Source organism: Strigops habroptila, chromosome 7 (assembly GCF_004027225.2).
Source record: "Strigops habroptila isolate Jane chromosome 7, bStrHab1.2.pri, whole genome shotgun sequence".
Lineage (NCBI taxonomy): Eukaryota > Metazoa > Chordata > Aves > Psittaciformes > Psittacidae > Strigops > Strigops habroptila.
The window spans coordinates 31,306,319-31,320,898 of record NC_044283.2 but is presented as its reverse complement, the minus strand read 5'-3'; the positions used below and the strand labels follow the sequence as shown (position 1 = coordinate 31,320,898).

General features: G+C 37.4%; 1 protein-coding gene and 1 long non-coding RNA gene across 3 annotated transcripts in view; one reads left to right on the top strand and one right to left on the bottom strand.

Moving 5' to 3' along the window:
- The window catches only part of MTMR7 (myotubularin related protein 7), a 44,449-nt gene extending 31,297 nt beyond the window's left edge, over positions 1 to 13,152 (top strand). For both annotated transcript variants that reach the window (XM_030493175.1, XM_030493174.1), the window contains exons 8-14: positions 1,677 to 1,786; positions 3,760 to 3,885; positions 4,658 to 4,707; positions 6,360 to 6,560; positions 7,747 to 7,887; positions 9,816 to 9,942; positions 10,413 to 13,152. In XM_030493175.1, the coding sequence (XP_030349035.1) occupies positions 1,677 to 1,786; positions 3,760 to 3,885; positions 4,658 to 4,707; positions 6,360 to 6,560; positions 7,747 to 7,887; positions 9,816 to 9,942; positions 10,413 to 10,772 (1,115 nt within the window). In that variant the 3' untranslated portion in view covers positions 10,773 to 13,152. The remainder of the gene's footprint in view (positions 1 to 1,676; positions 1,787 to 3,759; positions 3,886 to 4,657; positions 4,708 to 6,359; positions 6,561 to 7,746; positions 7,888 to 9,815; positions 9,943 to 10,412) is intronic.
- On the bottom strand, positions 7,879 to 10,784 carry LOC116915274. Its single transcript, XR_004389940.1, has 3 exons — positions 10,644 to 10,784; positions 9,550 to 9,724; positions 7,879 to 8,244 (listed from the first exon to the last, which is right to left on the bottom strand). It is a non-coding gene; the product is annotated as an uncharacterized LOC116915274 (long non-coding RNA).
- Positions 13,153 to 14,580: the final 1,428 nt, after the last annotated feature.

The following is a 14,580-nucleotide window of genomic DNA, read 5'->3' as shown; positions in this document are numbered from 1 at the left end:
AATAATTGAACTCAGTATTAAGGCCCAGATTGGTAGCCAAAATCATGTGAAATATACAGTGTATGCCTTTCGGACAGTCTGACCTTTGCTCAGTGAAGTGGACAGTAAATATTGACTCTAATTTGGTAGTGGGAATGAGCAAAGCACTATTCCAGCCTTACCTTGGGCTTTTGTAAATAGAGACAGCAGCTTCAGCCAGAATTCAGCTACTAATTGGTCATGCTTCCATCTGCACAGGAGCATTAATCGTGAAAAGCTGTTTGCTTTCAGTGCTGCTATCTATGCATTTTTATAAATATCCTTCAAAAATTACTTTTAAAATAACCATCTGGAAGAGGCCCAATGTATAAAGATTGCAAGACTCTGTATGGACACATTAGGCTATTTTCCCCCTGAATTAAATGGAGTTAAGACAGCCAAATACGTTCGGATGTGGTATAAACTCTGACTTCGCTTGTAAAATGAAATTTCAGTTACATTGAAGGACACTAAAGTTGTGCCACTGGTCATGATGGCCATCATTAACTGAGTCCTTCAGAAGATTTCCAGAGGACAAGTGATCTACTAAGACATTATTAAGTCATAGATTGTACATTAACTCAGTAAAAATCATGACATTTTTCGCTGTATTCCTTAAATGCATTTCACTGGTTAATATCTTTTTCCTTAAAAGACAGCATAATTGTACATGGATCAAAATAAATGCATAGTCTGTTTATGGGGTGAATTTAGTATCTCACTGTTGAAAACAGATTGCACCAAATACTGCTGAGTATTTGTTTACTGCTGGATTGAGCAACCTGGCGTAGTGAAAGGTGTCCTGCCCACGGCAGGGGGGTTGGAACTACATGAGGCCCCTTCCAACCCAAACCATTCTATGATTCTACGATTTGATTCAGATTCTGATTGCCCTTTTTTTGTTCTGAGATTACAAACTCTGTAATACTAAAAAATAGACACCAGGACACAGCAGGGTAGAAACTTATGTTGTAAAAACTGGGAGATTTTTTTTCTTCAAACATGGCATAGAGCTTGGAAAGCTTTCAGGAAAGTATTTTCCTTAATGAATTATAGATTTTCCTCACCATCAAAATAGTTTCTAAGTGAAGGTTTAATAAGATTTTATTCAGGGATGGAGAATGGTTGCATGAATCGCTTTCACTCAAATACCATCATCTGTGGTGATGCTGATGGCTGAGTTTGGTGGGCCTGCTCTTACAGACCTTCATCAGCAAACATAGCTTGGAATAGGAGGCTGTGGCACCACTTAGGTGTCTGTCTGTCTGTCTGTCTGAAAGCAGAAATTCTATGCTGTTTCCAAGCCCTCATTATTAAATACACAATCCCCTCTCAGGGTTTTGAAAACTTCACTCCCAACACAATTTTGGAAACTTTGTTCTGCACAGGATGTCTTTGGTAAACTGTTTGCAACAGGCTTTGTAACAGCTTCTCTTTTTAACTTACATCAACATACTGGGGGAAACTTGATCCATCACTGTTTCTTAAATATATGCTTTTTTTTCAGTGGTAAATTTTGACTGTGAAGTAGCCATTCTTTTCAAAAGATGAATGTTTTATATGGAGGATATCTGAAGAGATAACTGTTTGGTTGAACAGTCAGTGAAAGCTTAAGGGTCTATGATTACTGTACATTTAAGATGTGGCTTATTTTGCAGTTTGTGAGCTGAAATCACCTTCGATGAGTGACTTTCTGTGGGGCCTAGAAAATTCTGGCTGGCTGAAGCATATCAAAGCCATTATGGATGCTGGCATTTTTATTGCAAAGGTAAAGTGTGTAAAATGAGAACAAAACTTGGACTAACCAGGTACAGACATTGAAGACCAAATTCTCTGCTTGTGGGTAACTTTTGTTATCTTTAGTGATGTTGTACCTGAAAAAAAACCCATCTTGAAATGCTTCACATATGAGGGGAGATGATTCTTAGGTGCTGTTGTGTGGACATTTTGCTAATATGGTAAAAAGAAGTTTGTGTTCTTCACCAAAGAATCCAAATGTACTAAATCCTCTACTTAGCCAGCATCTTGTATGCCAGGGATTTGAATGCCCTTACTTTACTCCCCAGCAGTGATTGTCACAGTTTCTTTCATTATTTCCCCTGACTCCTCCACTGGTTTCTGGACGTTTTCTTTGTTGAAAGTTTCTGTTCGAGGACTACTTCTTTTCATGATGGTTGTAATATAGGAATATTAGGTACTGTATTATCCCCTCTGAGTTATTTAGCAACCAAAATTCACCTCCTAAACCAACTCCTGCGCATTACCATGGCCAAACTCTCTAGCAGTTTCTACTCTTGCATACTTGAGAACTGGTTCCAAGAAGTTGGTGGCTTTAATAAGAAATCATTTCTCCTAATCCCACTCAAAATAATGCAGAAATTTGTCATCTACTGACAGTAGTTTCAATTTTATTGCCCCCTTCCTTGCCTTTTACTGCTTCAATTCTTATTTTTGAGACTACTGTTACAATTTCTTACAGGCCATTTTATTCACATGACCTGCTACATACAACCATATGAATAAAACTTCATGGGTTTTCCTCCTCAGTAACTGCTTGTTTCTCTTGCTTTGCTTCTTCCTGCTCAGCAGGCAACTGTTTCTTACCTGAACAGAAGCTGCAAGATAAATGCATGTTGTTATTTTCTCAGCCCTACTAGCTTTCATTACCTTATAGAAATTAGGTCATTTAAATTAGCTCTTGCCAACTTTTCCCCCATAGCTAGTCTTAAAATACTGTCCAAAAAACCCTGATCCTCTGTCCCTATGCTTGCTAGCTTCTGGTGCCTCCTCAGACATGCATTGTAACCCATTCTCATTTGTACCGTTCCCAGGTCTCAGCTGTTGGTCGCCTGCCCACAGGGCTTCTATTTTGGCAGAATTTACTTGTCTCTTGAGATAAACATAGATAATTTATTATAATTCCTTGTTCCTTATTAAGCCCAAACTTAATTTAAATGTTTGTTTTTCTAAGCAGTATCCTCCCTAACCTATTTTATTTCTCTATTTTTAAGATTAAGTTTTCTTTAGAAATTACAAAGGCCAAACCCTTTAGAATTAAAAAAAAAAAACCACCTCAAATTCCAAAAATAATGCAACACCAGACTTTGGAGAACTTAGTATGATCTCTTCTTTATGTGTTTATGTATAAAATGGCATGCTCTAACCCCAGTATTTACATTAAAGATACTGATACAATCTTGTTTATTAGATATGGAAGTTTGCCATTCCCATGGGCTTCCCACAAACCTTGAGAAGTATGTCACCAGTGTGCAATGCAGTGTGTTGTAATAATATCCACACTAGTGCTGACATCAGAAGCTGACATTGCTGTTATTGACCTTACCATCAAGATGAGAAATTAAAAGCCATATTTAAAGTATGGCTGTTCTGTTGCTGGTATGTGAATTAGAGCACTAACTGCATCTGAATCTGCTTTAGATAGTTGTCTGCTCTGACAGATTGATGTATTTTAATTGAAACAGATCCCAAATCCTCCCATAGTGGAGCATAAACAGGTGATGCTGCAGCTGCCATGTTGCATGGGATGGGATGAGATTAAGACTTTTCAAATGAGGGGAATAACACTCAACATAATTCAAGAAATCTGTGGCAGAATAAAAAATGAACAAGGTCTCCCAATATCCAAATTAATACTCTCTACATTGCACTGTCTCACTGTTCCTCTCTTACTATTGCCTTTCTCCCTGCTTGTGAAATTTCTGACTTTTTCTGTGTCCTTAGGCTGTGGCTGAGGAAGGTGTGAGTGTGCTTGTTCACTGCTCTGATGGCTGGGATAGGACAGCCCAGGTTTGCTCTGTAGCAAGCCTTCTATTGGATCCATATTACAGAACTATGAAGGGATTCATGGTAAGCAGGTTCTCTTTCACAGAGTAAATGAAGTATTATAGCATCATTAAAGATGATTAACTTCGGTTTTGATGGAAAATAAACTTTCCTTAAATATAACTTTCTTTTTTAAGTAGGAAGGAAGGTTTTTATCTGTCCATGTTACAGTCTCCCAGTTTCTGTATGAAATGTTCGCAAAGGTGAGAATCAGTTGGGCATCCATTTATACTTTTTTCCTGACTTCAACCAAGAGACTCTTGCAGCCCAAGGACCTTTCATCCAAGCAAGGATTTATATTCATTTTCAGGGATCAGTGAAGTTTTGAATATCAGAAGTGTGTGCTCCCTAGACATTAGATTGCAATGAGCAGCTATGTTGGGAAAATCTGTTCCTTTCCCAAGCGCATCAGCACTGGTAAAGCATCTAGAAATGCCTATCAACTTACTGGTCACATGTTTAAAAGATGTTTGAGATGTTTTTAGGTTCTATTATAGAAAATAATGAATCAAGCTAATTGAAGTTGTGCTGAAATACTGGCATCCTATTTGCATCCATGCAGAGTGCTACTTCCCCTGAGCTGGCAGCAATGCTCATCACTCATTATTTTTCTGCTTATTTGATAAGTTATCTGGGATTCTAATACTGCTTTCTTACATCATTCTTTTTTGGCACTGTTCTGCTTAATCTAAGAATTAACTGGGATTCCAATAGTGCTTGTTTGCACCACACTTCTACCTGCTTCAACATGTGTCAGCTCTGCTCCACAACACTGAATGCAATATTCTCATTTTAGGTGTTAATTGAAAAAGACTGGGTTTCCTTTGGTCACAAATTTAATCACAGGTAAGGCAGTGCTAAGGTTTTTCTGTATACATTTTTATGTAGTCAGTATCTGTTTCCATTCCAATTTTATTCCTTCTTGCCTTACAAAGTACATAAACAGAATGCCCTCTGGAAACCACCAGACCCTTTTCTCCTACTATGTAATTTAGCTGCATGGAAAAATGAGAGTCAAATATTTTCATACCAATCTATCTGTCTTTTCTTGTATATGCACTCCAAGACTGCTATTGGGAATCCTCAGTGCCGGTCTTGCAGTTGCTACGAGCATTGAGAGATCCATGTGAGAGGAAAGCAGTGTGTATATGGTTTGCAAAATCCCTTTGGATTCCAGCAGATCTCTCACTAGTGCCAAGACTCCTCATTTAAGTCCCTGATCAGCAAAGTCTACACTGTCCAGGACAATACTTCATCTTAGGCATGTCTGCAAGTTATCTAGTACATAAAATACATTCTTCCTATTACACTCTGTTCTAACAAAACAGTAGGATTTGTTCAGAAACACCAAGTAAAGCAAAGTGGAAAGTAAGTCATCTATTTGGACAAGTAATTTTGTACATCCATTATGAAAATGCTTGAAGAATTTATATATTTAGACATGGATAAATATCCACATTTTCTTTCTTTCTTGTATTTCCTTTTAGTTTTGGTAAAAATAAAAAAGCAATTTTTATATTGGAGTTTCATTACATTATGTTGCTTGATTTGAATATGAATTTCTTGTAGTTTAAAAAAAAAACAAACCCAAAACTTTCAGGAAATCTGTGTAGCTCCACACCACTTGTGAAATTCTGGCAGGAATTACTACATTTAATATGATATGTCAGATGTCTGTTACCAGTGGTGAAAGATATTATGAAATGTAATCACTGCTAGCTTTGGTTTGCAGTACAGTATTGCTATATTTCCTTTGATGTATTAGTAGAATGAGAATTGTAGAATTAGAAGTTTCAACTTGAGATGTTTATGGAATTCCCATTGGTTGATATATATGTATATATATGCACACACATATATATACACACACACACTAGACAAGCAGAATAATTGATTGAAAATGCTTCTTCCTATTTTTTACTTCTATGCGTTTTATATTTTCAGGCTCCTTTTCATTGCAGGTGGTTCCAAGAGACATTTTTATAGACAGGAAGTTTGACGTTCACCCGACTCTTACAGTAGCATGTCAACATTTCCCACCTTCTAAAATTTTCATCAAAAGAGGGCAGCTTTAAACAGTTTTCTGCCAAGGTTGTGCTGTTCCTCTCCTGCTCAGTTTTCTGATTTTGGGAACAGTCTGCCATTAAGTGACTGTCTAAAATATGTTTTTATCATTAAGTCATTGCAGTCATTCTTATGACTTATATTACCGTGGTATAACTTTATATTAATAGCATTAAAACATGTAGCTGTAAGGCAACAAGACACCCATAAAAGTATTCTTTTTGTTTGTATTTGATAAATTCTGCCTTCATTCTACTCTTCAAATCATGCATCATTTTTGTAAGTAAAAAAGTGTACTGGCAGTTGAGATTTTATAAATGAGTGCCTATAATGTACCTTGCACAGTAAAAGTGAGGGGTTTGATTTCATTAGTGTTAATTCAGTTCTCCTAGAGGATTTCGGGTTATAATTGAACATATCTTGTCTTGTTTCAGGTATGGCAACTTAGATGGAGATCCAAAGGAGATATCCCCTGTTATTGACCAGTTCCTCGAGTGTGTTTGGCAATTAATGGAACAGTTTCCTTGTGCCTTTGAATTCAATGAGAGATTCCTCATCCACTTACAGCATCATATCTATTCTTGCCAGTTTGGGAATTTCCTGTGTAACAGCCAGAAGGAGAGACAAGAGCTGAAGTACAAAAGTCTTTTCTTAAGTAGCATACTCATATGTGGAGCCTGTGGGTGGTGGCGTATTGAGGAGTCAGACATTTGCCAGTCTACTTGTACGTGCTTTCGTTAGGCGCAGGGCACAGTGTACAATTCTTGGCTGTTGTCTTCTAGCAACACAGATTAATACAGAAAAAAAGTTGATCCCTGCAATCTGGCTCTGCTGGGAGTGTAATCCACAGTGCGTGGCAGGGATTAGGGAAAACTGACAGGAGCATTAGCCCTTCAGCCATGTGGTCCTACCTTTATTGCAGCACTGACAACAAACAAGGCAAGCTATCACTGTAGCTCTAATACAAGATGATATTAACTCTAGTTAAGTTCTCAGTTTAAGAGTCGCTGCTCTTCTGTGTTTTAACCTGTCTTTGGATCTCATCTCAGGACATTTTATTCCTGATTTCTTGCGTACTTTCTTATGAACAGCTTTTTTATCTGGTAGCCCCCCCTGAGACTGAGCCAGAAAACTATCCTGCTGTCTGGCCCCAAAGCAATTATGAACTGACTTATCTGCCCCCAGGCCCAAACAGAGACAGTAATATCAGTCCTGGCAGTGCTAGTGTTCATATCTGCTTCTGGGGCCCTGGCTCCTCAGGTACATCATGATACCCACCATTTACTCATGCATTCTGATCCTATCAGCAGTAGTCATGAGAGGCAGGAGCACGTTGCTGCTTGCTGCTGCCATTTGGCCCCTTTCACTGCTCAAATGCAGAGCTGCCTCAGTGCCATAGTCCATTTAAAGTCAAAACCTTCACAAGTCATCCTATCCCAAGACGTAACTAACATAATGAGAAATTAACAGCTTAATGGTGTAAGAGTGCTTTTAAATGTGGGGATCCCTTTGGTGTAGAGATTGGTCTGAAAGCTAATTTTATGGAAGTGATCAACTTGCAAAGGAACCCATCTCTCCACCTTCTCTCTCCAAAAAAACCACAAAAGCTGCCTAGCTTTATAGGAAATGGATTGGATTTTGCCTTTAGAGACCAACAAAGGAATATGGGTCTCTGTTTTTCTATATTCATAATTTCAGACTAATTCTGTTCAGGAAGTATAAAGCAGATTATAAATGAGTAGTACAGAGCACTAGAATGTCACAACTAAGCTTTAGTTATAACTGACTTTAATATATTTTAATTTCTTTTTTTTTTTCCAGAGTCCAAGAACGAACATATTCATTGTGGGCTCACTTGTGGAAAAATCGTGCAGATTACCTCAATCCTTTGTATCGACCTGACCACAGTAAAACCCAAGGGACCCTGCGCCCTCAGATGGCTCCATGCAACTTCTTGTACAAGTAGGTAGCACCATTTGCTACTAAGAATTGTAGGATGTGTTTGTACAGAACAGAGTGCCTTTGTATTTAATATTTCTCATTCCATAAGGTGACTTATAGAGAGTAAATTCAGTCTCAGATACTATGTGTTTGTTCCTCGTACGCTCATAATCAGCCAACGCCTCTGCACCATTTCACAACGGAGTATTAGTCTGAAAAGAAGCTTAAGATTAAAGCTATATTGATAGTTGTGTGTCCTAATTTCATGGTTACTTACTTCTTCCACTGAGAAATGTCTCTTTCAATTCTGTTCTCGTCTGCGGTTTCCAAATTTCAACTTCTTCCATTCCACGATTTTGTGATATTTATTTGGATCAACTGGTGTCAAAAATAAAAAGAGACATTTCAAGAAATGATAGGGTTTCATTGCTAAAACAAGTGTTTAGTAAAACAAACACGAGAATTTCCCAATGTTGTTGCTATACCTCAAAGAATACACAGTAAGTTTGATTTAATTTTTTTTTCCAGAATGTAGTAATTTTAGAAATAATTACTCCAGTCAGAATGTCAATAGTAACAATTTTGACATTAATCTTAAGAAAGATTCAAGAACTTCAATAGAAATTAATGAAAACTGTGATTTAGGTAAAACTGATCAATTTGTTTCCTAGTTGCAAGTAAAAGCACCTGTTAAAAATCAATAAATATCCTAAATGACAGAAATAGAATTCTTTCATGTCTGCTATTCCAGGTCACATCCACTTTAAAACAACTTAAAGATAGCCACTAATCATATTCTTTAGGATAGTGGGATTTATAAAAGAACTACTGATACTGCAAATCCTCCATTGGATGAGTAATCCTGTTGATTTTAATAGAATTACTTGGGTGCATAAAGACTTCCAAGCATGACCTATCAGATGGTAAACTTAAAGATGAACATGACTTAAATAGTATACTACTGGGGTAGGAATAATTAGCCACCAAGGAGCATGCACATGCTCTGAAAACCTCTGTCAGCAACTTGCCTGGACAGCTGCAGCTGACAGTGGGTCTCCTGCTTACTTAACACGTCTGAACTCCATACATGCTCAGAGTGTGGCCGTGGCCATGGCCATGTATTGCCGGGAAGATGGAAGATGGGAGGAGTGCTAGAGTAAGCTATAGACTTACAGTTCAAGTTCTTTCCTCCTGAAAATGAAAGATCAACTCAGCTGCTTAAATAAAGGTTTGTCGAATCATTCCATAGAATAAGAACTTGCCAATATATATGCTTCATGCAATTTCCATAAGCCAGTTTAAAATGTCAGTTTAAATTTTTATGGTGTCCTATTTTAAAGAATAGGACACCATACTGTTTTTTACTCCTTATTTTTAACTCTTCTTTACAGGATAAAAAAAAAAGCCTGTTAACTAGCTGCACATCACCACCCCCCCACTCCCCCCATCACCCCCTCTCCTGCCCCAGACAAAAATAAACATATGAAATTTCAAAGCTGACCTGATGGGAAGTTAAACAACAATTGAGAACTAGGATTAGGAAAAGCTGCTTTCAACCTCAGCTATTTTATAGGTACCACATTGCTCTAAAGCCCATAGCGTAGAACAAGAAAATAATACAGCAAAAACTTGTGTTCAGTGAACCACCCACAGCCATGGGAACCAAGTCCAAGGTACACTCACCTTTCTTTCTATTGTGCGTCATAATTGGTTCAAGCTGTTTATGTCCTTAGAGTTGCATCTTCAGGACAGATCCAATGCAAATGAACCATAGATCTTACCAAATGTTCAACGAACTTATGTGTATGCACTCTAATGATGAATAATCCATGAATGGATCATTTAGGACAACATGTGTCTGGAAAAACAAGAAAAAAAAAGTGTGTATTTCAGTCTTCTGAGGCCACCTCACCAAATGAGGACATTGCTGAGCTTTCTGTCAATTCCAGGTTCTGGAGTGGTATGTACAACCGCTTTGAAAAGGGGCTGCATCCTCGACAGTCAGTTACTGATTATCTGATGGCAGTGAAGGAAGAAACTCAGCAGCTGGAAGAAGAGCTGGAGGTCTTAGGAGAGGTAATAAACACTTGATCTCGATGCCTCAGACTTAACTGATGGTAAATGAAACCCATACACTGCAGTCCCCTACATGCTACATCCTTTTCCATCATGAAGATGTGCAGCTGTCATCTTTGTTCTCACAGAAATTACTGTGAATGTTTTACATTTAAGACACAACAGTGGACTTTTCTTTAGGGATAAAATCTAACCTGTGTTGGTGCACAAATGCTACTCCTGTAAGGAATTTTATATCCTTCTGTAACTCAGAAGGAATTGTAACTCAGGATGTTGTAATTCAGCATTGGTTTGTGATAAACTCTGCACTTCTCTTACTCCATAAATGCAAACAGGCAGTTTTAAGGGTGCAAATTGGGTTAGGCTCTGAATTTATTTTATTCAAAAACAAAAGAAGGCAGACACATGTAAGAGAATTAGTGGGCCCATTAAATGTGTCCACTTAATACCTATTGTTTCCTTTATTTCAGAGATTGGCAAACCTTCAGAAATCACAACTAAATGGTAATAAAGTCAAGAGTAAGCAACAAGACCAAAACAAACATTTAGGGCTTTCTACTTCCAGCAACAGCTTAGCTAACACTCCCCAGGAGTATAGCAATGATCTGAAATCATTCCCATCCCGGAGCCCTTCACAAGGGGATGAAGAAGATTCAGCCCTGATTTTGACACAGGACAACCTGAAAAGCTCTGATCCTGACCTCTCAGCTAACAGTGATCAGGAGTCTGGTGTGGAGGACTTAAGCTGTAGGTCCCCAAGTGGCGGTGGCTGCTTGCCTAGTGAAGACAGTGGCAAGGATTCAGATGAGGCTGTATTTCTGGCAGTCTGAAATATCTTCAACACAGTGAGGACCCAGATGAAGTTGAGTCTTTCACAGCCTGGAATGAGATCTTTTCATCGGATGAAGAATGGGAGAGGTGTGTGGCCTAAAGAAATAATCCAAAGAAAGGGAACTGTGCAATTGTGTAAGCAAAGATCTAAGCAGAACAAACCATTATTAAAGACATAATGCTAAAGAAAGTATCTTTAAAGTAAAATATACTTTAGAAAGTATATTTAGTTAAGCCAATGTGGTATTTAACTTTATCAATGCTGTACATAATTATTCCTTACTTTGTACATTTCCATAATTATTTATTGTACAAAATATTAGTTCTTCTCCAAAGAAGTGTAATTCCAAACTACTCTCTTACACGTAGGGACAAGGTTGAAGATTTGTTAGTGTTAGGCTTACTGGTGAATCAGTCAAAACTTATTTTTGTAGAGCTGTTTTGCCTTCAGACACAGTGTGTATATTCTTCACTTTTTTTTTCATGGGAGGTGTTAAATTTTTAATTCCAACAAATATTTTGCATATTCTCCTATTAAAATCCTTCGCGGCAAAGTAAAACTTAACAAATGGACGTGCTTGCTTAGGGGACAAATGAAGCTTTGATCCTGCAAAAAAAGTCCTTTGGTAAGCAGCTGCTGCTGCTGCACATGAACGCACCTCATTTGTAATGATACAACACTTACACAGCCTTCCTGGAGAAGCATCCCTTTATAATGCTTAAGTACATTAGACAGTATGCTCTAGCATCTTTATGTTTTATTGTCAAGTTAGATTGTTGATATCTTACCCTTGTTCCAAACCAAGGTAAGATATAAAGGTAAAATTTTAAAGTTAATAAAGCCCCAAATTCTCCAGACTATTTTGATTCCTACTTGAAAATATTTTATTTGGGTGGGAGTGAGGTACATATACAGTAGAAAGAACAGGGAATCCTTACAAGTGTCACTTATGGAAGCATCACTGAATTCAGAACTAAAGAAAGGTTACGCCCATCAAGGAACTGTTATGAAGAATATTCCTTCCAAATTTTATTGTTCAAAATAAGCTAACCACAACCAAGTGGGTTTTGGGCTTTTTTCCTCACACAGCATTTCCCTTTTAGTATTTGCCAACCTGAACTGAGCAATGGCGATGCTAATTAAAGAAAAAGACTGATTCACCATGACAGAGAGTTTAATCTCATTTGGTTGAAGAATTTTCATATTTTTTAAGAGTAGGGGTAATATATTTCATAATCATAGGTACAGAAGCAAACCACTGAAAAAATTGGGATGTTTTGAAACTTACTAAAGAGGCTTCCATAGCAGGTCTTAATTCTTCAAAGGTTCTCCTTTTTTTTTACTTTTAATTGAAGAAAGCAGTTAAAACATATTTAATATGGCTGCTCTTTCCTGCTTGGAGACGACGTGGTATTGAACTCCAGTAAAGCAAAGCAGTAGTGATATAAGTTTACTTTGATTGCATTTCATACTACTCCTTTAAATACAGACTTACAGGCAAAATTAAATTATATAAATATACCTCAAATTAGAAGCTTTAATTATTCACTTTGCTTTTACAGAATGGCTTTTTATTCTGTTCTGTGAACTTATGTTATTAAAAATGAGTAGGTAAACTTCAGCATTATTAATACCCTCCTAACGGAGCTGCTGTCTTTGAACAAATAATTCAATTCCTAACACCAAGATTTATCTTAATATTATACTGGCAAGGCCAAATCCTCAATTTGATAAATCACTGTAGGTCAACTGAAATAAATACAGTTAGGATTTATACTCTCTTGAGAATCTAGCCTTCTGGGTTTTAATCTTTATGAATTTTTAATAAATGAAAGCCCTGATTTTAATTGCACTTTTTAAAATGTTTCATATTTTGAATATAGCCTGTAAAATTTATGGTATTAAAGGAGATTTTGAATGGGGTTTTCTCAAGCTAAAGAAACATGCTGCAAAGTCAGAAATTAAAACAAAACACACAAATATTCTGCCTAAAAATGAGTTTGAAAATGGGCAATATTATTGCAATCTATGCAATATTATTGCAACCTTCAAATGTAAAATTATATATGATGGTATTGTGTCCTCTTTGGCATGTCTAGAAATAAATGCAGAACAGCAATATATGCAAATTCTAAACTGTCTTCACGTCGCTTATGCAACTCCTTGTAACTAGCTTTACAACTAAAATACCAACATATTAACATTTTATATTAAGCCTTTACTCAGCAGCCCTCTGTGATGTGTCTTTCAGTCCTTGGAATTTTGCATTAGCTACTACTGTTTCATTGCAATGTATATAACTGTGGCATTATTAGCCTGCTGAGAAACACTTTTAAATAAACATTTAGTATTATGTTATTTCACACCAGTGAATGAAACCAAGGTTTGCTTTCCCAATTTTTGCAATAGAGTAATTTTGTCGCTAAGATCAAGGAATTTCTGCATCTTCCTTAATTCAATACTTGAATCCAGTAGTTTAAGCTGTGAAGGAATCTACAATTGATAACTAAGAACACTGAGGCTCCTGTCAATTGAGTTATTTATATGGGAGTGTGTTAAACCCCTGTATTATTTTTGGGGTGTTTTAGGGAATGTGAAAGAGAAAGGATGAGAAAACCACACTGTATGAACTACATTGATTTCTTGTAGATTTGTGGGGGGCTCCCCTCTGCTGCAAATCCTTGCAAATCTGGCATAAGCCCACTGTAATTTGAAATAGGACATGAATGAACATAACTAAACCACTGGAAAAAAAGGATCAGAAAAGCATTACAGATTTCTGTAGTGTAATGTTAGCCTCGCTAGGTTTAGGCTGCTCTTTATTATGAAAATATGCATCTAAAGGACGTTGAAGGCAATGGGATCAAACAGCTAAAGTTTTCTCTACAAAACATCATAAACTAAAGAACAGAAAGCAAACTTATTCACTAGCTGCTTTTATTGGTAGCTCTATGCAAGGCATAGACAAAGGCGGTAAACTAGTAATGGACTTTGGAAAGCTGAGAAATAAAGTTAAGAAGTTGGAGGGCACAACTCAGACTGAAGGATACCATTAAAAGTAAGAAAAGAAAAAAAGTAAGTAAAAGGAGGGAGGCAGGGAAGGAAAGCTCTTTGTAAAATTAGCAGTAAGGTTCTTTGAAGATAGGGGCAAGCCAGAGCACCAGTTTACACATCATTAAAGATGCTTGGTGACACAAACTAATAGCAATTAAAACCCAGCAACAAGGAGGTAGCCTTTCCAATGGAGATAAGCATTTTGTCACTGTTGACAAAGCTAACTCAATACTTTTATGCAGACGCTGCCCTGATCTGCACGCAGAGTCCTCAAGTTTATCACAAACATCATTTGTGGCAATGGGGTGTCCCCCCCCCGTGCAGGCTCACAGCCGAATGTAGCTTTTAGGCTGTCTGGTCACCCTTACACTCCATAGTGCAGAGACCAGTAAACACCACAGTGACAGAAAAATCCTTCAAGGGCAGGTAAGTCCTGACAATTCATCTGGGAAGGGAGGACCATACGGTGGGGTGAGTAAAAAGTAGGGCAACTTATCACAGTATTAAGACTAGTGAAAAATGTGCCAAAGATCTAGGGCTGAGTATACAGCAAAGCCCGAATTCAGAGAGGCCAGCAAGAGAGTGGGGTGATGAGAAGGAAAGGTAAAATAAACATCCAGCTTTATCTGTATTATTTAAATTGCCAGTAAAGCATCTGGAACCAGCAAATCAAATCATGTTTAATCTTAACATAAACTTTTAGTCTTTTAATATAAACCATTCAGGAAGGAAGCTAATGAAACCTTCACAGG